The sequence below is a fragment of the Oryctolagus cuniculus genome, chromosome 12 (genome assembly GCF_964237555.1).
Source record: "Oryctolagus cuniculus chromosome 12, mOryCun1.1, whole genome shotgun sequence".
Classification (NCBI taxonomy): domain Eukaryota; kingdom Metazoa; phylum Chordata; class Mammalia; order Lagomorpha; family Leporidae; genus Oryctolagus; species Oryctolagus cuniculus.
Genome location: NC_091443.1, coordinates 82,032,814 through 82,059,794, shown reverse-complemented (window position 1 = coordinate 82,059,794; position 26,981 = coordinate 82,032,814). Strand labels below are relative to the sequence as shown.

Here is a 26,981-nt window from a genome sequence, read left to right as displayed (position 1 = left end):
CAAGGAGAAGCCAGTGGAGCGCATGATTCAATGAGCCCTTTGTGCCCCAACTTCTGAGGAAGTCCTATCTGTGGCCTCCTGCCATTGGCTACGAGGGTCAGGACTTATGCAGGTTGAAGTGGGGGTGTTGAGTTGGGAAATATTAAGATAATGATGGATTCGGCTGGGGAGTCCAGATGCACATGCCTAAGAGGCTTGACCTCAGTGTCCACTGGAGCATGGAAAGGGCTGGGGAGAGACCCTGTGCCGGGTGACCTTGACTCTAATGCTAATCCTGGTCATTTCACCAGGTGGTCAAGCCCTAAGATGTGAGTCTACTGAATTGCTACCTCTTTTCTCTTGGAGAAAAGAAATATTCTTTTAGGTATCAGGTGACTACATCAAAGTTTAACATCAACGAGAAGACCAGTATTAAAATTCATCAATGGCGGCTGGCGCCACAGCTCACTAGGCTAATCCTCTGCCTGTGCAGTCGGCACCCCAGGTTCTAGTCCCGGTTGGGGCGCCGGATTCTGTCCCCGTTGCCCCTCTTCCAATCCAGCTCTCTGCTGTGGCCCCGAAGTGCGGTGGAGGATGGCCCAAGTCCTTGGGCCCTGCACCCCATGGGAGACCAGGAGAGGTACCTGGCTCCTGCCATTGAATCAGCGCGGTGCACCGGCCGCAGCGCGCTGGCTGCAGCGGCCATTGGAGGGTGAACCAATGGCAAAGGAAGACCTTTCTCTCTGTCTCTCTCTCTCACTGTCCACTCTGCCTGTCAAAAATAAAATAAAATAAAAAAATAAAAATAAATTTAAAAAATGAGGCCTGTTTGGACGCAAGAAGCTTCCCGTTGGTTTATCCACCTCCCCTCTGGGTCATCTCATCTACCGACTCCTAATCCTAAGGCGTCTTTTCTATTATATCTCTGAAACTGTCTAATTTCTTATCTGAGATTCCTCCTACGATGCCCTCCCTTACTGATCCTAAGGCTCTGGGAGGAGCTGCTGCTTCCTAAGGTGGTCAGTCCCTCTCTTGATAACCGAACAGTAAAGGACTCCACAGTGCTTTTCTAGGTCAGTCTCACCATGACCCAGCTCTCTAGTCCACCCTGTGAATGATTCTTGTTACTTTTTAGTATATTTTTTTAAATTTATTGACAAACAGTAATAGTATATATTTATGGGGTACAATATTTCAATACATGCGTGCATTTTAATGATCATATTAGGATGATTGCTTTGTAATGTGAACACTCAAGCTCTCCTGCTGGGTCAAGGCAGGTGTCGCGTTTCCTTTGACTATTCTCTCCTGCAGGCTGACCACTCCCACCCAGTTCCTGCAGCCTTGCCTCTTGTACACAGAATCTGACCATTCCCCCTTTTGGTCACTTCCCTGATAGCCCTGCATTTGTCCTCTGTTTTTTTTTTGTTTTGTGTGTGTGTGTGTGTGTGTGTGTGTGTGTGTGTGTGTGTTTGACAGGCAGAGTGGACAGTGAGAGAGAGAGACAGAGAGAAAGGTTGGTTCACCCTCCAATGGCCGCCACGGCTGGCGCACTGCGGCCGGCGCATCTCGCTGATCCGAAGGCAGGAGCCAGGTGCTTCTCCTGCTCTCCCATGGGGTTGCAGGGCCCAAGCACTTGGGCCATCCTCCACTGCACTCCCTGGCCACAGCAGAGAGCTGGCCTGGAAGAGGGGCAACCGGGACAGAATCCGGCGCCCCGACCGGGACTAGAACCCGGTGTGCCGGCGCCGCAAGGCAGAGGATTAGCCTAGTGAGCCGCGGCGCCGGCCCCTCTGTTTCTGACATGAGTAGGACACGTTTCTCCTTTGAGACCAGGGCAGTAACAGAATTGTCATTTCTTCCCACTTGAAGACTGAAAATGAATCTTTTGGTCCTCCCACCCAGGTTCTCAAACTTGAGACTGCCCCGGAGAGCTTGCTAAAAATTAGTCCCACTCCCGGTGTTCCTGATTCAATGAATCTGAGGTAGACCTGGAATGTGCATTTTTTTTTTCTGCATGCAGTGCAAGTGACGACGGTGATGGTGGTCCACACATCTCACTTTGAGAACCTCAGATCTCAAAAGGCAAAGGACTGGACCAGGGTTTGGAAGACCATGCCATGGGGCTAGCCTGCCACTAAGTAGCTTGCATGAGACACTCTCTTCTGTCTAAAGTCTCTTTCTCTTTAGACCAAGAAGTCAGTCCAGGCCAGGATCTTCCTTTGATCTGATAGAACGAGTATTTCCACTGTGCTGCCCCATGCCCCCATCATACATGTCTACATATGCACATGCCGTCCACAGACGTGGGCTCTTAACTCACAGTAAAAGGGTGCTGTCAGAGGAAATTGTCAGAATCTTGGGAGTAGAAGTATTTCTAAGGATTGCCTTGGCTTTCCCTTCCCCAACTCTTCCTAGCAAATCATCTGAAATGAGAACTTCTCACTTGCAGCACCCCCTCATCTGCTCGGTGGAAAGCCCCTGTAACAGAGAAATGTTTGTGGTTGCTCCTGTTTGGAAGTTCCTCAGCACTGGTGATCCCTTCTCATAAAATGCAAGCTGATTCATTGCAGTATCAGAAAAGGGAGACATTAAGACAGGGGTACATTTATTCAGGAAGTTCTCACAGGATTTCCCATGGTGTGTTCCTTTATTATTTTATTTTTGTATTGCTTCTGTTATTTGGATTGCAGTGAAGAACCTGACATGCATTCGTGTACAATGGGTATAAGAAGTTCAAGGTGTTAGCTGGTCAAGTGTTGATTGATATTTCCAGTAGGGTTGCTCCATGTGGCCCCCCACCCCAGTCCTGGTCCATGTCCACCGTGGAACAGTCTGCCACTCCCTCTGTGAGTGGATAGTGCTGGGCATAGTGTGCCCCACTGCAGGGATTATGTGCTCGGTTGAAGTTTTTGGTGAAGACGGTTACCCATTCCACAAGTTTATGGGGGGCAGGGGTCTTTCTCTTCTTCCTGTTGGCTTCCTGCAACATGGCTGCCCTAGGTTCAGAATTGCTGCCTTCGCAGGGTTCTCAGGCCTTGACTGACTTGAGATAAGGGCCAAGGACAATCTTGGGGAGGGCTCCTCCCAAGAGACAAAGATGGCACCACTTAGGTGACAACAGGGTCTGTCTGGCCAGTGTCTACTTAGGGGGTGCTCCAGGCATATGCAGAACTCGACCTGGGTCCTTTGGTGATGTGAGGTTCTGAATGTTACAGGATTTGCTAGACTGAGTGTCAAACTCAAGGAAATTTGTAAGATTTCCTGATGGTGAAAGTTACAGTGAATGAAGCAGTATTTTAACAAGAGGAATATTCTTTCCTATGTGATTCATGGGAAATGAAATTTATTCTTGAATTGATGGGGGATGCATTCCCTGCCTCAGAAGCTTGGAGTGAAGCCAATAACTGTGCGAAGTATTTTAGAATGAGCCAGTATCTGAGATGGACATCCTCATGTGTATCCTCCACTAGGAAAAAAGACCAGCGGTGAGTTTCGTATCTGAGATTGAGAGAGTCACTCTACTGGATCAGATGCCTGCCCCTTTAGTTGACCAGATTATCTGTCTATATCTACCTACCTACCTACTTATCTTTATCATTCATTCATCTACCTACTTGTCTATCTCTGTCTTATCCCAGCAAATGTGGATGTTGAATATTGATTCCTTCATGTAAAGGCATTTAAACAGTTAAGTCTCTCGAAGGAGTCTACCTTTCTGGCTGATGGCTCAGGTAAGACCAGTCAGACTGGAGACTAAACATCCTTCAGGGTGACCTCATCCTCCTGTGGGGATCAAGGTCCCACCCCTTCTTTGAGCTTCACCGGTGCCCCTCCTCCCCAAGCCACGGTCCTTTCTCCTCCTCGTGCCTTTGTTCTCATGGTATCTCCTCTGCACCAGAAGAGTTCAGCTCATCTTTCCAGGTCCCAGCACATAAAACACTGTTCCAGCAAATCCTCCCACCGTGAAAAATCCATTTTCTTCTCCAGCCTTCTGTGTTGCTTTATTCATTGTAGCTGGGAATATATTAGAATAAGATCTTTACATTACTCATCCCAGAAACTAAGTACTTTATGCAGAAGGTACCCAAATAGAAATTAAGAACTTACATCACCACCTCTGCTCCATTTTGCAGAATGGGAAAGTGAGTCAAAGAGGGGTTACAGTGTGTCCGAGCCAGAGGGCGCACCTGGAAACCAGCTCCAGAGCCTGGCTCTTTCTCACTGTGCTTTCTGCGTGGTCTATAGCAGGAATCACGGTGTTGGCCTCTTTCACACCTTGCACGGGGAACTGTGTGTGCCTGGCGCATGGCAGCCTTCAGGGGCACAAGGCTTAGCTGAACCCTTGCTGGGGAGACAGCTGTCAGGGCCTGTGTGGAGTCAGAATGAGGATGGGACTGATTGCCTCCCAGCGTTCTCTGGGAGCACACTTGGTGCAGGCGGCCCCAAATGCACACTATGAGGGATGCAAGGGGCTCCTTCTAACCACAGCACAGTTTACATCCTATCTTAAAAAATGAGCTTTTACTTCTCATTTTCTTCAAATGCCATGTTTCTAAGTGCCTGTAGTCAGTCATCCTGCACAGGCCTGATCGATGGCCTCAGAGCGAGAGAATGCTGTCTTTCTCTGCACATGGTAGGCTTCCAGGGTACCCCTTTCTATGAATCCCCCCAGCCCCCCAGAGCTGCCAGGCTGGTAAACGAGAGTCTCCGAGGCATGGGACCAGGGGCTTCTCTCCTGATAGGAACTCCTCTGCATGTGGGAACATCAATCCAGGAGTGCTTTGCATCCATTTTCCAAAATACTTGGCTAGGTTTTTTACTATTAGGAAAACCAACTAAAATTATACTTCACATATATTTTAGACCATTGTTAACTTAGGTATTTGAAATGAACAGTCTTGGCTCCACCTTTCTCAACCCATTAAAAAAACCTACACAGATAGTCACCTTAAGTCTAGAATCAATATTAAATTCCTGATTGAATAACAAAAGCAACATTAATTCAAAAGTTACAAGTTCATACCTTTAGTCTTGGGAAAACCAATGCTTTTGTTCATAACCTGGTTGATAGGTCTATGGCTTTTTGTTTTACTGTTATTCTTTGAAATAGATATATAATGCCATCCTGTGATTGTACTTTGTAATTACATATTTTTAAATTGATCTGTAACTTGGGAGGTGAGCTCATTGTCAGAACACTATAAGGCGTCTTTTTCGTGTGTCTGCCTGCAGCCTGGAATTGGGGTTTTGGAGCATTGTTGGGGGTGAAGGGCTCTCTGGTCACATCCAGGTTTCATCTTCTCCTTTGTAGGGTGAAGCATCAAGTGGAGTACCTGGGTCTGAAAGAAAACATTCGCGTGAGAAGAGCGGGTTACGCCTACCGGCGCGTCTTCCAGAAATTCCTGCAGAGGTAATGAACGAGTGATTCTGGGCCGTTATTCAAAATCTGGGTGATGGTTCTGTCACATCCTGTACAAGTCACTCAGTGTGTGACTCGTTACATTCAAAAAGTGTCTGGTTTAATATGTTCAGAGTTGTGTGTCTATCACCACAATTAATTTTAGAGCGTTTTTTCCTCCGAGAAGACGCCCTGTGTCTCTGGTTGTCAACTCCCCGTTCTTCCCTCCCCTCAGCCCTGGGCAGCCACGGAGCTGCTGTCCGTCTCTCTGGATGTGCCGATGCCCAGCTTTTCATACAAGTGGAATTAAGGTTGTGTTCCTTGTGCCTGGGGCCGCCTTCAGTTAGTATAACGTTTTCAAGATTCACCCGTGTTGTGGCCTGTTGGCTCTTGGTTCTTATTGCTGACTAACACTCCGTTGTTCAGAGGTGCCACATTTCATGTGTTCACTCATGAGCTGACAATCCTCAGTTGTTTCTGCTTATTGGCTAGTTGGCTGTTAGGAATAATGCTGCTGAGAAAATCCATAGCCAGGTTTTTGTGTGGTTGTATGAGGGTTGTTGGGAAATGAGATTAAATGGTTTTTTTGTTTTTGTTTCGTTTGTTTTGCTGCAGAAAAACTCAATCCATGCACAGATCCAGGATACACTTTTTTTTAAAGATATATGTATTTATTTGAAAGGCACAGTTATAGAGAAGCAGAGAGAGAGAGCTTCCATCCACTGGTTCATTCCCCAAATGGCCACAACCACCAGAGCTGGGCTGATCTGAAGCTGGGAGCTTCTTCCAGGACTCCCCGAGCACTTGGGCCGTGTTCCACTGCCTTGCCAGGCCATTAGCAGACAGCTGGATTGGAAGTGGAGTAGCCAGGTCTCAAACCGACACCCTTGTGGGATGCCAGCACTGCAGACAGCAGCTTTACCCCCTATGCCACAGTGCTGGCCTTGTTTCCTTTTTAATACAGGCTTTGGCTGGGCACTGGTCCCCCAGTGAAGTTTTTTTTTAAGATTTACTTATTTACTTGGAAGGCAGAGAGAGAGAGAGCTTCCATCCACTGGTTCACTCTCCAAATGGCTGCAACAGCCAGGGCTGGGCCAGGCCAGAGCAAGGAGCCAGGAGCTTCTTCTGGGTCTCCACATGGGTACCAGGGCCCAACAACTTGGGCCATCCTCTGCTTTCCTAGGCCATTAGCAGGGAGCTGGATCAGAAGTGGAGCATCCAGGATTCGAACTGTGTCTATATAGGATGCTGGCAGTGTATGCAGAGACTTAACCTTCTATACCACAGTGCCAGCTCCCAGAATACATGTGTTCCTTGAACTTTTTAAAGATTGATTCCTCTAAGTTTTCATCACTCTTGGATTTATTCCTAAAGGTGGAATTTCTGGGTCTGGTGGAAACTAATCTTTTTGAGACACTACTGGATAGTTTTCTAAGTAGCTGTACCACTGTCTGTTCCCATTGCAGTGCTGGAGATTCCAATGTATACAATCCTCACCAGCCCATGTTATCTCACCAATCCTTGTCATGTGTGTGAAATAGTATCATTGTGGGATAGCCAGGGTTGGACCAAGGCTAAGCCAGGACCCTGGAACTCCATCCAGGTCTCTCATGTGGGTGACAGGGACCCCAGCACTTATGCCATCACCTGCTGTCCCCCAGGCTGTGTGTTAACAGGAAGCTGGATCAGAATCAGAGTCCTTGGGACTCAAACCGACGGCTTCAGATGTGAAATGTGGCTGCGCCGGACCACACATTAACTGCTGTTCCAAGCTCCTGCCCCTCACTGTGGTTTTGATGTGTGTTTCCCAGAGGGCAGGTGACCTTGAGCGGTTTTCCATGCACTTGTTGGCCATTCGTATTCCCTCTTTGTAGAGACATCTGCTCACCGCCTTTGCCCCATTTTTTAATTAGGCTTTTTGTCTTTTTATTATTGAGTTATATTGGAATTCTTGTGACCATTTATAAGTTGTAGGATAAATCAATAGCTGTGTGCAGTATCTGCTCAGTGTGACATGCAAGTTCAAGATTTTATGAGAGGGTCCAGTGCTGTGGTATAGTGGGTAAAGCCACCACCTGTAGTGCCGGCATCCCATATGGGCGCCGGTTTGAGTCCTGGTTGCTCTACTTCCGATCCAGCTCTATGCTGTGGCCTGGGAAAAGCAGTAGAAGATGGTCCAAGTCCTTGTGCCCCCTGCCTCCATGTGGGAGACTCAGAAGAAGCTCCTGGCTTCGGATCAGTGCAGCTCTGGCTGTTGTGGCCATCTGGAAAGTGAATCAGCAGATGGAAGACCTCTCTGCCTCTGCCTCTGCCTCTCTGTAACTTTGGCTTTCAAATAAATAAATATTTTTTAAAAAGATTTTATGATAATTGTGACACAGAGAGAGCTGAGGTTGAACTTAACTGAGCAAATTAACAGTGTGAAGACAATTTCAGGAAAATATCTAGCCTACTTAAGAAAATAAGCTTTGAGTATTTAACTTCAATTTTTTGGTCCAATTTCCCTTAATATGCATTTGGCAGAACATATGCTTAAATTGTTCTTACTTTGTCATTTTTGAAAAGGATAAAATTTAGTGTCTTTAAATCATTACATCATTCTAACTTCTCTAATGATTCTAACTTCTCTAATGTATTTTCTACATCTATTTAATTTCCTTTAAGAAACAGGGAAGTGAAAAAAAAATACAAAGAAGGAAGCCAAACTTAGCCCTTTTTAAAAAAAAAAAAAAAGTTTTATTTGAGAGGTAGAGACGGAGAGACACAGAGAGAGGTCTTCCATCTGCTGGTTTACTCCCCAGATGGCTGTAACAGCCAGGACTGGGCCAATCGGAAGCCAGGAGCAGGAGCTTTTTCCAGGTTTCCCATGCAGGTTCAGGGGCCCGAGCACTTGGACTAACTTCTACCCGCTTCCCAGGCCATAGCAGAGAGCTGGATCAGAAGAGGAGCAGCCGGCACATGAACTGGCGCCCTTATAGGATGCTGGCACTTCTCTGCTGTGGCCAGGGAGTGCAGTGGAGGATGGCCCAAGTACTTGGGCCCTGCACCCCATGGGAGACCAGGATAAGTACCTAGCTCCCGCCATCAGATCAGCGCGGTGCGCCGGCCGCAGCGGCCATTGGAGGGTGAACCAACGGCAAAGGAAGACCTTTCTCTCTGTCTCTCTCTCTCACTGTCCACTCTGCCTGTCAATAAATAAATAAATAAATAAATAAATAAAGGATGCTGGCACCACAAGCAGAGGCTTAGCCTACTATGCCACGGTGCCAGTCCCCAAACAGCCTTTTAATCATAGGAGAATTATTTCTTCTCTGTGTGATACAGAGGGGGGAATGTAAGAATAGTTATTTTTTTTATTCAAATTGTATCTAACAAAGAATTAGCAAGCTGAATAAGAATGTAAGTACTCTGTAAAAGTTTATGTACTTATTTGAAAGGCAGAGTAACAGAGAGAGAGAGAGCGAGCGAGCTAGCGTCCATCTGCTGGTTAACTTCCCAAATGGCTGTGATGGCCTGAGCTGAGCCAGGCTAAGCCAGGAATACCTGGAACCCCATCCAGTCTGCCACAGGGTGGCAGGGCCCCAATTCCTTGGGCTGTTCTCTGCTGCTATCCCAGGCACCTTAGCAGGGTGCAAGACTGAAAGTGGAGCAGCCGGGGCTCAAACCCATGCTCATATGGGATGGTGGTTTCACAGAGTTTAACTTGACCAACTGTTCCACAGTGCTGGTTTAAGCACTTCTAATGAGACAGTTCTTCCTTGGGGCTATTGTGTTTGGTGCCATGAGATTAGGAAACTGACCCTCCACAGTTAGAATCTCTAGCAAAGGGCCAATAATTCCATACAATAAACCCTCGTTGACTCCATCCCATGCTTTCAGGTTGCCCAAAAGTGTGGAGGTGGGTTAGGCTAGGAACACAATCCACCATCACTGCCCTCTGAATTAAAGTAACCAGTGCACCTGCTGTGGAGCAGCATGTACGAGAGAAGTGTGTAGAAAGCTGAGGAAGTTAACTTGCCATCCGTTTGTGAATAAACTACTGAAATGTCAGTTATAAGGCTTTTGAAAATGTCTTTAAAATTTTCTTGTTATTTTTAATTGTGCTTATTTATGAAGTGCAGTATGATTATCTGAGGCATGTGTCTAATGCCTGATGATGAAATAGTGACAAGACTTTCATCTTTAAATAGATCCATGATGCTAGCATAGAACAGGGTTTCTTTTATTGATTGATTTATTGATTTATTTGAAAGGCAGTTTCAGAGAGGCAGAGATTGATTGATTGATTGATTCCATCCACTGGTTCACTGCCCAAATGGCCACAATGGCCGGAGCTGAGCCAATCTGAAGCCAGGAGACAGGAGATTCTTCCAAGTATCCCACTCAGGTACAGGGGCCTAAGCACTTGGGCCATCTTCTGCTGCTTTCCCAGGCCATAGCAGAAAGTTGGATTACAGGGACTCGAACCGACGCCCATATGGGATGCTGACGCTGCAGGTGGTGGCTTTATCCACTACACCACAGCACAGAGTTTCTTCACTTCGGTCACTGACATTTTAGGCTGGAAGATTCTTTGTCATGAGGCTGTCCTGGGTGTTGCACAATGTTTACTCACTTAAATGCCAGCTGTGCTGCCCCCTCCCAGTCCTGACAACCGTTAGTGTATTCCAAGACATCCCCATGTGTCCTGGGAGGCACAGTAATTGGGAACCACTGGCTTCACAGTATCATTACACTTTTTTTTTTTTTTTTTTTTTTTTTTTTTTTTTTCAAACTGCATTTCTTGGAAAATACTCACAATGAAGAGAGGAGGAAAAAAATCAAATACCTAAAATAGTGAATGAAAGGTATTTCCATCCATCTGTCCTTAATTCAGCAAAGCCTGCCCCTGGACAGTTCCAAAATGCTTATAGTTTTATCCTCCTTTATTTCTCATGTGCTTGAAATCTCTATTTGATATTTATAGACTCTAGTGGGCATTTTTTTTATAATAATGTGTATTTTATTTGAAAGGCAAAGAGAGACCAACAGAAATATCCTTTCTACTGGTTCATTCCCCAGTACCCACAATTGCTAGGGCTAAGCCAGGCCAAAGACAGGAGCAAAGAACCCAGTTCAGGTCTCTCATGTAGGCAGGAGAGACCCAAGTACTTGAGCCATCACCTGTTGCCTCACAGGATACACAATAGTAGAAACGCAAGGAGTGGAACCAGGAATCAGACCCAGATGCCCCCGTGTGGGACGTGGGCATCCAAAGCCACGTCTTAACCACTGCCCCACACACTCACCAACATGGGTGTTATTGTTAAACATTTATCAGATATCTTTTCAAATCTAATCTTGATTTTTTTTTCTTTTTGGACAAAGGAATTCTGAAAGACCTTCCTTTTGCATTATTTTAAAAACCAACCAGCTTGACTTCTCTAAGCCAGGAAGAGCAGGACGTGCATGCAGTCCTAGGAACAGTCTGTGCCTTACTTGTCTAAGCAGGAGTGTTTCTCCTTGCAGAGAGCCTTGAATGAGCTGTGAAATGACCCTGCTGATCACAATGAGAAGTTCTCTCGGATGCCAGGCGAGCTTCATGACTGCATCCACAGTATTTTATGCTGTGCCTGATGATGGGCAGTCACTTTGTGTCCTCTGTCTTGCCCTGTATGCTAAAGAACTTCCAATGCAGTGATTCTGCCCTTGGTTGCCTCCCTTCTTGGATCCCCTGCTGTGGGTTTTTCCTTTCAAGAGCACAAATAGAAAATCTTACCATATAAAAAGCAGTCAGTTTCATTGTTATCTTGCTATATTAGCTCAAGAGTGCTGGGAAGAGAATAAAAATAGCATTGGAAGGAAATTTATTTTTCACTTCCCCACATCTATCAAAAATGTCTTAAAGTCCAGGTAGGTCCATGGGAAAGAAATATTTCTCTGGCAATAGTACCACTTTCCATAGAGTGTGATTCTGGAAATTTCTCTGGAGATCATGTGTACCACTTTCCATAGAGCCTGTGGGTCTGGAATTGTGGTCATGCAGGACTCATGCAAAGTTGACCCCCGATACTCTCATCAGTGGCCCTGCAAATAATTGGGCAGTTTCCTATCTTTGTTTTCTCCGAGGCTTATGGAAAAGGCTTTTTTTATAAATTTCCTTTTTAGGTGTCCACAGAAAGGCTGCTAAATGAGAAACAAAATCAAAAACCTCAAGGGAAAGGTCATGTGAATACCCAGCACAACTATCCTAATGCATGTATTGCGCAACCCTCCCTAGACAGGAACCCATGGACCTGAATAGAGCAGTGGTTCTGATGCTACCTCAAGCATGGTGATGGCTTAGAAAACAGTGTATGTGTTCATTTCCTCTTGGGATAAATCCTTTATCAAAACAACCCGCTAGATTGAGTACTGAAGAACAAAAATCAAACATACCTTAATTTCCCCTTTAGGGAGCTATGGTGCTTGAAGTAAATCCTGCACTGCCCTAGCAGTAAAATGAAAAGTGGATTTTCACCACCTTCCTACTACAATTTTCATGTCATTACAAAGTGTTTTTCAAACTCTGTTAGAAATGGCAACCACATTGAGTCTCTGCTTAGGAAATTATCTTTGAACTCTTCGGAAACACCCATCTGAGCTAGGGCAGTGTGTGTTCCTTTCTATGGCTGGGAAAATAAGTCCACAGGTGGATTCTAAGCCTGGGGAAGACAATGAGATGGAAATGTAAGAGACTTGCAGAGCTTACCTCGTTGCGCCCCTCCCCTGGCCCTCAGAATGTGGGGGCGGAGCAGGGATGCCTGGGCGGGAGCGGCGACCCACATCAGGTGAAGAGGAAGTACAGGAAAGAGTGGAGCGGCCAAGAGCAAGGCTGCCCAGGCTGTTACGTCCTTGGAGGTCAGGACCAGCCTTCGTCCTGAGTGTCAGCAGCTGGGAGTCCCCAGGCTGTGGGCTGCGGGCTGCATTTCCTCCGAGAAGAAAACATTGGCTCTCTAACCTAGAAGATAACAAGGAACCTACTGCTCAGAGCGCAGGGGAAAGAGAGAAAGGCCTTGAGAAGAAATGCTTATTGGAGTTCTCAGCCGAAAATGCCTGATGAAAGACGTGCAAGCTCTTGTCAGGATCTCTCCAGTTACCCCAGGCACCCATCAGGCAGTGGCACCACTGCCTGTTCAGCCTGTTCCTGCCAGTGCACCCTAGACAAAGATGGAATAAACTGGGTACACTCATAGGACCCCACAGGGCAGGACGAAGATGTCAGGAGAGAGAAGGAGCGCCTGGAAATCCCCGTTTTCAAAAGGAGTCTTGGGGTCCAGCACTGTGGCATAGCAGGTAAAGCTGCTGCCTGCAGCGCCGGCATCCCATATGGGCGCTGGTTTGTGTCCCGGCTGCTCCACTTCCAATCCACCTCTCTGCTATGGCCTGGGAGGAAAGCAGTAGAGGACAGCCCAAGTGCTTGGGTCCCTGCACCAGCATGGGAGACCATGGGAAGAAGCTCCTGGCTTCGGATTGGCGCAGCTCCGGCCATTGTGGCCATCTCGGGGAGTGAACCAGTGGATGGAAGACACTCCCCCTTTCTCTATGTCTCTCCTCTCTTTCAAGTAAAATAACTCTTTCAAGTAAAATAATAAATTTAAAAAAAAAGTCTTCAAAAAGTTCATGGGATATACATATATGTGAAAGCCAGCCATGGATTTTTTTCTTACCCCCAAATAAGCTTCTTTGTCTGTGTCTCTGTCTCTGACCTTTTTTTTTTTTTTAAGATTTACATTATTTGAAAGTCAGAGTTGGAGATCTTCCATCCACTGGTTCATTCCCAAAATGGCTGCAATGGCAGGGCAGGGCCAGGCCAAAACCAGGAGCCTGGAACTCCATCCACATCTCCAATGTGGGAGGCAGGGGACCAATTACTTGGTCCATCATCTACTGCCTTCCTGGGTGCATTGGCAGGCAGCTGGAACTGTAGTGGAATAACTAGGACTCAAATCGGCACTCAAGTTGTGATGCTGGCATCTCAGGGAGCAGGTTAACCTGCTGTAGCACAACGCTGGCTCCAACGTACCTTTTTTTTTTTCTTTTAAATATTTATTTACTTGAGAAACAGTAATAGAGGGAGAAACAGTCTTCCAACCACTGGCCCACTCCCCAAATAGCCACAACAGCTGGAGCTTGGCCAGTCTGAAGCCAGGAGTTTCTTCCGGGTCTCTCAAGCAGATGCAGGGCCTAAGCACTTGGGCTATCCTCTACTGTTTTCCCAGGCCATCAGCAGGGAGCTGGATCAGAAGTGGAGCAGCCAGGACGAGAACTGGTGCCTACATGGGATGCTGGTGCTGTGGGCGGATGCTTAACCTACTATGCAACAGTGCCTGTTCACCATTACCTTTGAATTCCACTGTTGAAGTCCCCTTTTATTACTGAGTCCTTCACCATTGGAGGCCCTGTCAAAATAAAGTTTTAAAGTTCTTTAAAGTTCCTACCTATTAAAAAAAAAAAAAAAGTGAAACACTGCATTACTTTTATAAGGAAAGCGTGAATTGCCGTAGAGACCCGTTTGCAGTTGTACGGTAGGGATAGTTGGTTTATCATGCCGATTAGCTGAAACCAGGCCCAACTGCTCTGAGCAGCTGCTCAGTGCTATTGCCTGAGGAGTGTCACCAGTGCCCTTCAAAATACTGCATCCGAACAGCAGAAAGCCCAGGGCCGTCCCATCCCAGTGTGACGCCTGTGTCCCATTGTGCCCGCAGGTATGCCATCCTGACCAAAGCCACCTGGCCCTCCTGGCGGGGAGACGAGAAACAAGGCGTCCTGCACCTGCTGCAGTCGGTGAACATGGACAGCGACCAGTTCCAGCTCGGGAGGAGCAAGGTGTTCATCAAAGCTCCAGAGTCTGTGAGTGCCCGGCTGCCTCCCGCGCCCAGTCCCTCCCCCTGCAGCTCCGCTGCTGTCCGCCTCCCCACATGGCTGCCGGCTTCTCTGCCTGCGGATCGCGCCCTGATGGTCTTCTCCTCCAAGGAGTCCTTCCTGCCCTCCCTGCCCTGCTGCCTCCTCATAACTTTTCACCGCACCTGCTCACTGCCTTCCGAGCACTCGGCACGTAGGAAAAGGAGTCATTGTAGAGTAGCTTCTTTTCTCACTGTCTCTCCCTCCTCCCAGAGGGGGTAAGGCCTTGAGGGCAGGGACACCTCATTGGCCCCAAACTGAGAGTGTCTCTAAGGTAAGAAGCTAGGAAGGGACTTCTGGGGGCAGATAGTTGGTGTAGCAGTTAAGCTGCCACTAGGCTGTGTGCATTCCATATAAGAGTGCCTGGCTTCAAGTGCCAGCTCCGTCCTGATTCCAGCTTCCTGCTGATGCACACCCTGGGAAGCAGCAGCTGACGGCCCAAGTATTTGCATCCTTGCCACCCATGTGGGAGACACGTTGAGTTCTAGGATCCTGGCTTCAGCCTGGCTTAGCCCTGGCTGTTCTGGGCATCTGGGGAGTGAATCAGCAGGTAGGGGGTCTCTGTACCTCTGCCTTTCAAATAAGTATATACATAAAAATGAAAGGAGCCTTCTGGGCTGGGCGCCGTGGCTCACTTGGTTAATCCTCTGCCTGTGGCGCCAGCATCCCATATGGGCACTGGGTTCTGGTCCCGGCTGCTCCTCTTCCAGTCCAGCTCTCTGCTGTGGCCCGGGAAGGCAGTGGAGGATGGCCCAAGTGCTTGGGTGCCTGCACCTGCATGGGAGACCAGGAGGAAGCTCCTGGCGTCTGGCTTCAGATCGGCGCAGTGCCGACCGTGGTGGCCATTTGGGGAGTGAACTAACGGAAGACCTTTCTCTCTCTCTTTCTCTGTCTATAACTCTGTCAAAAAAATATTAAAAAATTAAAAAAAAAAGAAAGGAGCCTTCTTTGTCCCACCAAGGCAGCTTGGATGTAACACAGGCTCAGGTCTCCTCCTTGGTGGAACTGGGTCCCCAGCTGGGAATTCCCAGGCGTGCATCCTGAAGGCCGTGAGTGGACCTGGGGAGGACTTAAAGAGGAAGAATAGCTAGAATGTGGAATGTCTGCATTTACAGAACACAGGTGCTTGCCAGTAACACATCTGAACTTAGGTGCTGTGCAGTCCTTGGATGTCTATCAAAACAAAAATAAAAAAGGAAAATAATCTTTTTTAAAAAAACCCTTAGATGTCTGCAAGTTAGAGAGATGTCTTCATCCTCCTTGGTAAGAATGTAGATGCCGTGAGCCTAACCAGTATTCATAGGAGCTTTTGGGCGAAGGCAGAAATCCAAGAGAACCCCCAGTTCCTCTGCCCAGTTACCAGCTACTGCTTTAAGTTGGACAAGTTGCCAGATCTGAGGTTTGGCATCACCATTTCTGTTAAGGTTCCCATAACCATCACCAGACTCCATTTCAAGACTTAGTAGTGAACTTGGCAAAATCAGTATCAGGCCAAGAGGAAACCCTGTGAGAACTGACGGTGCCAGGACAAATGGAAACATTGGACATAGGGCAAATCCTGGTCTCCCAGTGAGTTTCCTTCTTCTGCAAACTGGGGCCCACAGCTACTGTTCTGCCCGCCTGGTAGGATGGGCCCAGGGCCTGGACACATAAGCGGCTGCAGCTGTGAATGGCTTTGGCAACCTGTAAGGATTGCTAAATAAATGAGTGGCCCCTGTCGATAGAACCCGCTTATGAAAAGTTTGCGGTAGCATTTTCCACTCTCAGTTATTTGTAGCCTCAGAGCAATCTCGTTTCCAAATATAAAATGAAAATGTTGTGTCATGCGCCATTAAGCAACCCACAGAACAGCTCCTGTTCCTTCTGCAGTGGGACGAGTGATGTAGCAGTACGATGCAGGGCTCCCTGCCTCATCTTCCACCCGCTCGCTCTTCACAACCTGCTGAATGTTCACCTACAGTTAAAACAGCTGCAGTGTTTTTAATGCATTTTTTTTTCCTTCTTCATTTGAGCTTTAGAGTTTTATGTCCAAAGTCAAGATTTATTTTTGGTTTTTCTGTTACTGGTCTTTATCGGCATCACTCGACCTTTCCCCCGTATTTCTGTGCCCACATGCCATCATCTCCCCTCTGCACTGCAGTCTCATCCAGCCATGGCTAGCCCTGCCATGCAAATATGTCTACACAGAGTTGGTTTTTAAAAGTCTAGCTTGTGATTTTGCCTGTGTGTTAAATACACAAATGAACCTATTTCCTTCAAGACCCCAGAGGAGGCCTTAGACACCGCATGGCTGGTTTTTGTTCTGGGGAGTTTGGTTTTGGTTTTTGTTAACATGTGCCCATATTCTTTTGCTTCTCTCTCTTTCTCTTTCTTTCCTGACCCTCGCTCATTTCTAACCCTTGGCACCTTTGGAAAGAGGCCTCAAACTCAGCGCATCCTTGAATTCGTCCATAGGAAGTGGGGGATTTGCCTCTTCATCCTTGCTCTGAGTCACAAGTATATTTTCTCCAGCACTCCCAAAATAGTTCTGGGAAAGAAAAAAGGAAGCAAGACTTGCTCAGAAACCCCTAAGATAAGAAACGCCAGCAAATATTCTTACAACGCACGCTGGCAGGGCTCGGATGTAAAGCATCCCGTCCAGTCACTAACCACATCTCTAACCACATCCTCCATGTGGGGTCTCCGTGTGGGGTCTGGAAATAGTCTGCTGCTGCCTGTTGCATATGGCACCGAGGATTGGGGACTAAGCGGCCCCTAGCTTGGTTCGTGGAGTTTGAGATGCTGTTTCTGCCAGCTGGGGCTGAGAATGGGAGGAGAGGTTGGGTGGCAGGGCAGGATAAGTGTGGCTTTTAAGTATAGACCTGGATAAACAGACAACAAATTAAGCCCAGCTGCCGTCAAACCATATCTGGTTGTTTACTTCTGAAACGTTTCCGCAGTGATGGTTCATCATCTTTACTTTGAGCTTATATCGGTCCCTGTTACTTTGTTCCTGGAGAGTCACATGCACCACTTCCAAGGTGGATGAGAAGAGTTTCCCACTATTTTACGAGTTGATCAGATGTGTGTTGACGTGGAAAGGTTGGTACCCATGTGCCAAAATGAGGAGCAGCCCGACAGTGCGAGAACGACCTTGGTTCTCCGTTCAGCCCCAGCTAATCTAACATCCTCATCTGTAAACTAGAGATGACAGAAGTTGTAGCTCATGTCGCTATTGAGCTGTCAAGGGCAATAATGCACACAAAGCATCTCGAATCAGTCTTGATCCATCATGGGCACTCAGTACACTAGAGCCATTTGCTGTCATCTTCATTTTTTAAAAAAATTTTATTTATTTTAGAGGTAGAGTTACAGAGGGAGAGACAGAGAGAAATGTCTTCCATCTGTTGGTTGAATCTCCAAATGGCCACAACAGCCAGCACTATGCCGATCCAAAGCCAGGAGCCATATGCTTCTTCTCGGTCTCCCACACAGGTGCAGGAGCCCAAGGACATGAGCCATCTTCTATGCTTTCCCAGGCCACAGCCGAGAGCTGGATAGGAAGAGGAGCAGCCAGGACTAGAACTGGCGCCCATATGGGATGCCGGCACTGCAGGCTGAGGATTGACCCACTGTGCCATGTTGCCGGCCCCTGTCATCTTCATTATGTCAAAGTTGGGGCTGGGGGAGGGGAGGACAGCGGCAAGTGGGGTTAACTGTTGTAACGGTCCGAAGCTCGAGACCTGCCAGAGTCTGATCTGGCCCAGGGCAGCCCCAGCCCTGCTTAGTGGATCCAAGTCCTGACCAGCACATCTGGAATCCAGACGCTGTCGCTGGTTACATCCTCTGCTCCAGTGACTTCTTGCAGAATCCTACAAGGCTGGAAGTCTAGGCCTCTAGAGCCGAAAGCAGAGCAGCCCTTGTCCACGGCGGGACAAGCTCTGCTCACTCAGAATCTGGAGAATTCTGTGAAGAGGGCGTCCGCACAGCAAGCAGCAGCCCCAGTCTCCACCAGCTCCCTTGGTCTAGCCCTCAGTGTCCTCTTTGGATCCAGGTGGAGAACATAACGAAACATCAAGTCACTTACCTGGTTCTCACAGACATCGTGAACGGGGCAGGCCAGAGGTCATTACTAAGATTCAGCGCTCAGATTCGGCTATTTCCCATGACTTTTCAGGAAAAAAAAATAATAAATATATTATATATATATAAATATAATTTTATATATGTAAATATATGGGTTGGCGCTGTGGCATAGTAGGTAAAGTTGCCACTTGTAGTGCCGGCATCCCATGTGGGTGCCAGTTCGAGTCCTGGCTGCTCCACTTTGGATCCAGCTCTCTACTATGGCCTGGGAAAGCAGTGGAAGACGACTTAAGTCCTTGCTTGGAGACCTGGAAGAACCTTTTGGCTCCTGGCTTTGGATTGGCTCAGCCGTAGCCATTGAAGCCATTTGGGGAGTGAACCAGAGGATGGAAGACTTGTCTGTCTGTCTCTCTCCCTCTGCCTCTCTGTAACTGCCTTTCAAATAAAATAAATATTAAAATATGTTGGAACATGAAATACATATGTACATATGAATATATATTTATATGTAAAGGAAAGACCGACAGTGACCACGGACGGCATTCTGTAGTGATCACTATTACTGCTCAGGAGCTGGAGAAGCTGCTGCTCGTGTATGGGGTTGACTGGGTGTCCCTGAAACAGCAGCCAAGGAAGAGATGCTCAGATCTCCAAGGCTGCTTCACATTTGTCTTCTTACATTCACAGCTGTTTCTTCTGGAAGAGATGAGAGAGAGAAAGTATGATGGGTACGCTCGAGTGATCCAGAAATCGTGGAGGAAGTTCGTGGCCCGGAAGAAATATGTCCAAATGAGAGAAGAAGGTATTCTAGCAATTTGAGTTCATTCATGTAACAAATTTTAAGAATAAGTTTTTAAGAGCAGGCATTTGGCCTAGTGGTTGGCATGGTAGTTAAGACACCCACGTGCCACTTCACAGTACCTGGGTTTGGTTCCCAGCTCTGGCTCCTGACTCCAGCTTCCTGCCAAAGCAGACCCTAGGAGGCAGCAGGTGGTGGCTTGAGTAATTGAGTCTCTGCCACCCTGTGAGAGACCTGAATTGGGTTCCCAGCTCCTGGCCCAGGCCCAGCCCTACCTGATATGGGCTTTGGGGAGTGAACCAGTATATGGGAGTTCTCTGTCTCTCTCTGCCTCTCAAAGAATTTTTTTAAACGTCAGCTTGAGTTTAAATGAAGTTACAAGTTCCATTTGTTTTACACACAACGTCATGTGCAAAACCCTTACCGTCATTTAGAGTTTCTCCGTGCACTTCCACGCTAAGAATGTGGCCTCCTTTTTCTGCTGGACTGATCTTCCTTCTCCCTGCTCTTGGAATTTGTAGCCTCCGACCTCCTGCTGAACAAGAAGGAGAGGAGGAGAAACAGCATTAACAGGAATTTCATCGGGGATTACATTGGGATGGAGGAGCACCCAGAGCTCCAGCAGTTTGTGGGCAAAAGAGAGAAGATCGATTTTGCTGACACAGTCACCAAGTACGACAGGAGGTTCAAGGTACACGCGGACCACCCACCCCGAGGGTCATCAGACTCCTTATTGTTTAGACAACGTGTGATTTTGCTTTCCTTGTTACCAAAGCAAAAGGTGTTCAGTGGAAACATTTAGAAACTACAGAAAAAATAGCCCTGTATCCCCAGAAATAATCACTGTTAACATTTTGCGTGTCTCTTCCAGAACTTTTCTTTATGCAAACATAAATTTGCCTATTTAGTTTTACAAAGAGATGAGACATGTCTTACATGCTGATTTGATATAGTGGGTTTGTTTTTCCTTTAAGAGTATGAGGCGCCTTCAAAAAGTTCATGTGGATTTCAAAATTTTTTTGCAACAAAATAAACATCTTTTCATTCTAGTTTCCCATGAACTTTTTGAAGTACCTTTGTGTCCAGAGAGAACTTTCCATGTAGATATATCAGAATTATTTTGTATAACTACACAGCATTTGTTTAACAGATGTTTTATTTTTTTTAACCACTTTCTCATTAATCAATACTTAGGGTGGAATTGTTGGGTTAAAGGATCGAGCATATAAAGCAGTTGGGCAGAATGTTCTCACTCATTGTCTGGGGTGAGTGACTGTGTAATGTTCTCCCATAGCCAGGGGAGGAACACCTGATTTTATCACCTCTTCCCTTCCTTTTACCTGGCAAAATTTTGACCCTGATAGGGAAATCTGAAGTCTTCCATGGCTGTAGACCCATCAGGTGTTCTGTTTTGTTGCTGTGGTCGTTTGGTCAGGAAAAGGTAATTAATGAAGTTAATGGATGACGGTAGTCATTTAACAAGGAGGATGATTCTGTTTTTCTAAAACCAAATCGTTTCTTGTGACCTGAGCTGGCATGAGCTGCTCCAGTGGCAGTTTTGAACACACCGTGGGTGCCTCAGTGGATATAAGGTGACCACCCACAAATTCCTTAATGGAGAGGAAACTGTATCCCTGAAATCCATGCAGGTGAGGGGGTCTTCCCAACACTCCTGGGAAATCCATGTTATAAAAAACTATGCATGGACTTCAAAACACTGTTGTAGCAATATAGACTTGTGATTCTGTTTTCCATGAGCCCTGAGGCACCCTGGCAGCTCAGCGGAATGACTGTTAGCAGTGCTGTCTTCCAGTCTGCCAGGGGCCCGCTGAGACAAGCATTGGCGGCCAAGGTGTGCGGCCCGAGGCAGCGCCCCTCTGCTCTGCTGCCCGTGACCTCGGTCCCCTCGACCCACCTGCTGAAAGCGCCTCTCCTTACAGGGCGTAAAGCGGGACCTGCTTCTCACCCCGAAGTGCTTGTACTTGATCGGCCGAGAAAAGATCAAACAGGGCCCCGACAAAGGCCTTGTGAAGGAAGTTCTGAAACGGAGGATCGAGGTGGAGAGGATCCTGTCCGTGTCCCTAAGGTGAGTGGAGGAGGAGAGGCACGGGCAGCACCGCCCATTGCTTCTCAGCATCGCCACCAGCCGTTCCAGATACACCCAGTCCCAGTCCTCAACCATGGAGGGGAGAGGGGGAGTCTCCTTGCCTGCCAAAGCAGACTTGAACTTCACAGTCTCAGGGAGTGGAGATGTGACAGGACTAAGACACCAAGCAAAGGTTGCCTTCGGGTCCCCTCTTCTAATCAAGGGGAACTTGGACCTGTGGTTCCCATATAGTTTTAGCAATAAACCTCATATACAGAACACATCAGAGCGTAATTGCTCTTATTGAAGTGGAGCCAAGGGTTCAGAGCCCTGTCCCCCCGCCCACCTCACCCAGTCTGAAAATCTGACCCCTTTCACCTGCCGAGGCCAAGCACAGGTGTCTGGGAAGGGAGGGTTCTTTGGGTTGTCCTTGGGGCTTCCTTAGGGAGGACAATGACTTGGTCTCCAACATCTGTAGCCCCTGAGTCATGGCTACATGCTCCCTCCAGTGCCAAGTTCACAGGCAGGTGGGGACGCGGATTGCTTCCGCAAGTCCTCGCACAGGCACTCCGGCTTGCTTTGGACAGGAGAAGACTTCTCAGTGTGCTCCCAGGCTGAGAACTCCTAGATTCGGGTCTCCCTGCTGATAGGGCCTCCTCCCAGTGCATGGGAAACAGGAAAGAGAAAGAACCCAGGAGCTTCCTCATTGGGCCTCTCTGAACCTAGCACTGTCTTTGCCGGGGGATGCTTTGGGCTGCCCTTGTGAGCCTGTCTGGACCCTGCTGTGAACTCTCACTCCACATGGGGGAGAGAGAGAGAGAGAGAGAGAATGAGACTGTCGCGCTTGGGAAAAAGCAGGCCTTTGACGTGCTCAGCCGTGTGACCCACCAGGCGGGAACTCCTGGCTCCTGTGTGATAATCCAAAGCAGATTTGCCCATCTGTCCATTTCTGCCTGTGCCTCTGTGGTGTCTGAGTCTATCTGTTCCTAATTTTCCTGGATAAAAGGCTTGGCAGTGCGGGGAGGTTAAGTGTGTACAATGTGCCAGCCCAGATGTGGGAAAATGGCTAAGCAGACGAGGGCAGCAGACCCCTTGTGCAGCTCTGCCTCTGCTGGGTCCGGGTGCCTTGGGCTGCAGGAGTAAGCGAGAGGCAGGAGGAGCCAAGCGGTTTGCAGAGGTCTCCCTGTGTATTCAGTGCCCCAGCTGAGTCACAGCCCCACTGGCCACACTCCTCCTGGCCAGGCCCTGGAGCTGCCCTTGGAATTCCAAAGAACACAACCAGAAGTGTCTTCCTTTTTTTTTTTTTTTTTTCCCCTTTCATGAGAACCTGCTGGGCCTGGGCTCAGCTGGGTGAGCTGAAAGATGCTGTGTACACTTGACAGTGGCTGTTTCTAAAACTCAGGTCATCACAGCTCAAGGGCACCAGAGGTCATGATTCTGAGAGTGATAGTTTTGTTTTGTTTTGTTTTGAGAGTCTGAGAGGTATCTCTGCTGTGCACTGGTTCACTCCTCAATAGCCAGGGCTGGCCTCCTGGGCAAAGCTGGGGACCAGGGGCACAATCCAGGTTTCCCACAGGGGTGGCAGGAACCCAGCTACTGCAGCCATGACTGCAGCCTCCCATGGTCTGCATTAGCGGGAAGCCAGAGTCAGGAGCCACAGCTGCAAATAGATTCCAGGCACTGTGATGTGAGGTGTGGGCATCTCTTCTTCTTTTTGAAAAAGATTTCTTTATTTGAAAGTCAGAGTTACACAGAGAGAAGGAGAGGCATAGAGGAAGAGAGAGAGGTCTTCCATCTGCTGGTTCCCTCCTCAAATGGCCACAACAGCTAGAGCTGTGCCAATCAAAAGCCAGAAGCCTCCTCTGGGTCTTCCACCCAGGTACAGGGGCCCAAGGACTTGGGCCATCTTCTGCTGCTTTCCCAGGCCATAGCAGAGAGCTGGATCAGAAGTGGGGCAGCCGGGACTGGAACAGGTACCCATCTGGGATGCCGCCACAGCAGGTGGCGGCTTTACCCACTACACCACAGCACCAGCCCAGGTGTGGGCATCTTAACCCTAGGCTGAGTGCCTATCCGCTGCGAGTACCTAGGTACTGCCTAGGTTCATCTTCAGTCCCTCAGGCTCCTGAAGACAGCACCTGCATTTGTACTAGTGCTTGCTGTGCCGCCGATCAAGACTTAAGGCTTAGCAACCACGCCTGCCCACTCCCAGACATCTCCCTTGCTTTTTTCTTTTTTCCTTCTCAACCTCTGAGGATACAGTGTCTCATGGTAAAGCCAGCTGTCTGTCTTCTTCCTGTTTAGTATTCAGGGCCTGGAAGTTTGTTTTCTTGTGGCCTTCCCTTTGTGGAGGATGTAATTAAATGATGTATTTAGCCTAAAAGTTTTTCTGGCTCTAGGGGGAAAAGGAGAGAGACTGAGACATTTTAACTTGTGATGTCTGGTACTGCACTCACTGTGCCTCCCACTAACCAAAGTTAATGTTGTTTTCCTGTTTCCTTGACACACTGGATCAGAGACCAAGTCAGGAGAGCACCCCAAGGGGTGATGCTGTGTGCAGAATCAAACCCAGAGTCGAAATTCATCGTGCTACCAGAGTGCTAAACGTGTGCATGTGGGTGGGTGGTGTGTCTCAGAATACTGCAGTACTGGCACAGAGAAAGACTTGAATTGTTGTCTTGTACTTTGGGAAAAAGGTGTAACATCTGTATGTGTTTTTAAAAATTTGTGAGATGTCCTGGTTGACCGCTGGCTAGAGTGATGGCTCCTTTGAACTCCTCTAGAAAGGAAGACCTTTCTCTCTGTCTCTCTCTCACTGTCCACTCTGCCTGTCAAAAAAAATAAAAATAAAATAAAATAAAAGAGGCTGGCGCCACGGCTCACTAGGCTAATCCTCCGCCTGAGGCACCGGCACACCAGGTTCTAGTCACGGTCGGGGCGCCAGATTCTGTCCCGGTTGCCCCTCTTCCAGGCCAGCTCTCTGCTGTGGCCTGGGAAGGCAGTGGAGGATGGCCCAAGTGCTTGGGCCCTGTACCCACATGGGAGACCAGGAGGAAGCACCTGGCTCCTGGCTTCAGATCGGTGCAGCGCCGGCCGTAGCAGCCATTTGGGGGGTGAAGCAACGGAAGGAAGACCTTTCTCTCTCTCTCTCTCACTCTCTGTCTGTCCGGGAAAAAAAAAAAAAAAAAGACTGAAAGGAACCCACACGCCTGATCTTTGAGCTCCCTGTAACTCTTAAACTAATGTCAGGACAAAGTGGACCCCATCCCCCTCTTCTAACAAGCCAGCAGTCATGAGAAAATGGAAATATGAGTGTGACTAAATGTATTTGTTAGGAGTGATTTATTATTTCTTGAGATGTGATGATAGCATCATAGGCTTTTTAAATTATTATCTGGGAGGGAGACAGAGTACATGTACCACCATCTGCTGGTTCCCTCCTCAAATGCCTGTAACAACTAGGACTGGGCCAGGGCCTCAATCCACGGCTCCCAAGTGGGTGGCAGGGAACCAAGTACTTGAGTCATTGCCTGCTGTCTCCCAGGGCATGCACTAGCAAGAAACTATAATTGGAAGCAGAGCCAGGACAAGAACCCAGGCACTCCAGTTTAGGACACGAGCAACCCAGCTAGCATCTTAACCACTGTGGCAAATGCCCATCACCACAGTATGGTTATTTTCATTTGAGAGACTTTGTCTTTCATGATACACACTGAAATACGTAAGGATAAAAAATAATACGTTTATATATTTGCTCTAAATTAACCTAGCTTGGGAGTTGAAGTGGGGAGAGGCAGGTAAACATGGTTGCCCATGGCCAGTAACAAAGCCTGCTAACAGTGGCAGTGCATTCTACTGTTCTTAATTTTTATGTATTTGGAATTTTCTCCATGCAACATTTTCCCTGTCCTGCAGTAGACATTAGCTTTTGGAAGTCTTTCTATGAGTATGCTACAAATTTTTAAAGTTTCCATTTGCAAAGATAGAAACAGGATCACAGCAGGCAGGAACAGGGCCAGCGGCTCTGAAAGATGGGAGACTGCGGGTTCTCAGAGGGACTTGGGGATAATTTGAAAAGAATCATCCTTATCTACCTAAAAATTACACCGAAACACTGGCACCTTCACGGGAGACTTGGCAAAAGTGTCAGGAGGTAGCACGCCAGCATAGAGTTGAGAAGTGGGGTTCCGAGGCTTGGGGTGTCTGTCAGCAGCAGGCGCACAGCAGTTTGCGAGGGACCCTTCAAGATCTTTCTTGTCCCAGCGCTGACCTGGCCTTGCTCTTAAGTGAAAACCTCAGCTCGCTAGCAGGTTGTCCACACGTCCCATGTTCTTGGCTTTCCTACTGGAGGAAATGGGATTGATGCCATGGAATTTCAGATTGGGGCCCTCTCTGATGAGACTTTTTTTTTTTTTTTGAGGCAGGGAGGTACAGAGAACTCCCATCTGCTGGCTCCCTCACCAAAATGCCTACAATAGCTCGTGCTGTACCAGGGCCACCTTCCAAGGCTCCCACGCGAGTGGCAGGGCCCCATTTACTTGGGCACCACTGCTGCCTCCAAAGGTGGATGTTCCTTAGGAGGATGCTCTCAAGCCAGAAGCTGTAGTCTGGGGATGAAACCCAGGCGCTGTGAGGTGATTCATGGGCATCTTCCCCCCTAGGCTAATTGCCTGCTGCAGTAGTGGACTGCAGAAGGCCAGGACTTGAAGATTGCATGGCTGTCTGGGTCAATAGAGTTTCCAATACGTAACAAGTGATTGGAAAAGTGACCGAGAAGAGAGTGCTTTAGACAGAGGTCCCAGGTCCCTGGTCAGCGGGTGTTCTCTCCTAGGTTTCACTGCCTGTCTGCTCTCATCTCTTGGGCAATGAGAACAGCCCTCTTTGTCACCTCTCCCACTGACCTTAAGCATTACTGCTTCTTTTTTTTTTTCTTTTTTTTTCTTTTTTTTTTTTTTTGACAGGCAGAGTGGACAGTGAGAGAGAGAGAGACAGAGAGAAAGGTCTTCCTTTGCCGTTGGTTCACCCTCCAATGGCTGCCGCGGCCGGCGCGCTGCGGCCGGCGCACCGCGCTGATCCGATGGCGGGAGCCAGGAGCCAGGTGCTTTTCCTGGTCTCCCATGGGGTGCAGGGCCCAAGCACCTGGGCCATCCTCCACTGCACTCCCTGGCCACAGCAGAGAGCTGGCCTGGAAGAGGGGCAACCGGGACAGAATCCGGCGCCCCGACCGGGACTAGAACCCGGTGTGCCGGCGCCGCTAGGCGGAGGATTAGCCTAGTGAGCCGCGGCGCCGGCCAGCATTACTGCTTCTTGATGTGCCGTGGCCTGCAGATTTTGGGAACCCAGAGCTGTCACCGCTGTTGGATTGAGTGTCTGCCTTATGTTGAGCCCTGGGGTTCAGAGGTGGATGAGACCAGTTACTTTCCATTCTGGAAGGCTGAGCACACACCTAAGCAGACATGTGCCCAGCAGTCGCTAGTGGGCAGAGAATGGTTGACCCGATCCTCCTGGTACATAGACGAGGAGGGTGGGCCTTTCTGCAGGAAGCTTCCATGCAGACCACGCCGGTGCTGGGACTCTTCTGAGACCTGAAGAAGAATCTAAACTGGTGCCAGTGTTTCTGCTGAGTGGTAGAATTCTGGGCAAGGTTCATGTTCTTTTTTCACCCCTGTGTCTTGCACTTTGGTGACAGCAGCACACTTTTCGTAATCAGAAGAAACCCTTTCAGATAA

General features: G+C 48.2%; 1 protein-coding gene across 1 annotated transcript in view; it reads left to right on the top strand.

The window, feature by feature from the left end:
* Positions 1 to 26,981, top strand: part of MYO1E (myosin IE) — a 226,062-nt gene that overhangs the window by 166,782 nt on the left and 32,299 nt on the right. The window contains exons 18-22 of the mRNA XM_008268949.4: positions 5,294 to 5,392; positions 14,107 to 14,251; positions 19,055 to 19,169; positions 19,688 to 19,857; positions 21,107 to 21,252. Of these exons, the coding sequence (XP_008267171.2) occupies positions 5,294 to 5,392; positions 14,107 to 14,251; positions 19,055 to 19,169; positions 19,688 to 19,857; positions 21,107 to 21,252 (675 nt within the window). The remainder of the gene's footprint in view (positions 1 to 5,293; positions 5,393 to 14,106; positions 14,252 to 19,054; positions 19,170 to 19,687; positions 19,858 to 21,106; positions 21,253 to 26,981) is intronic.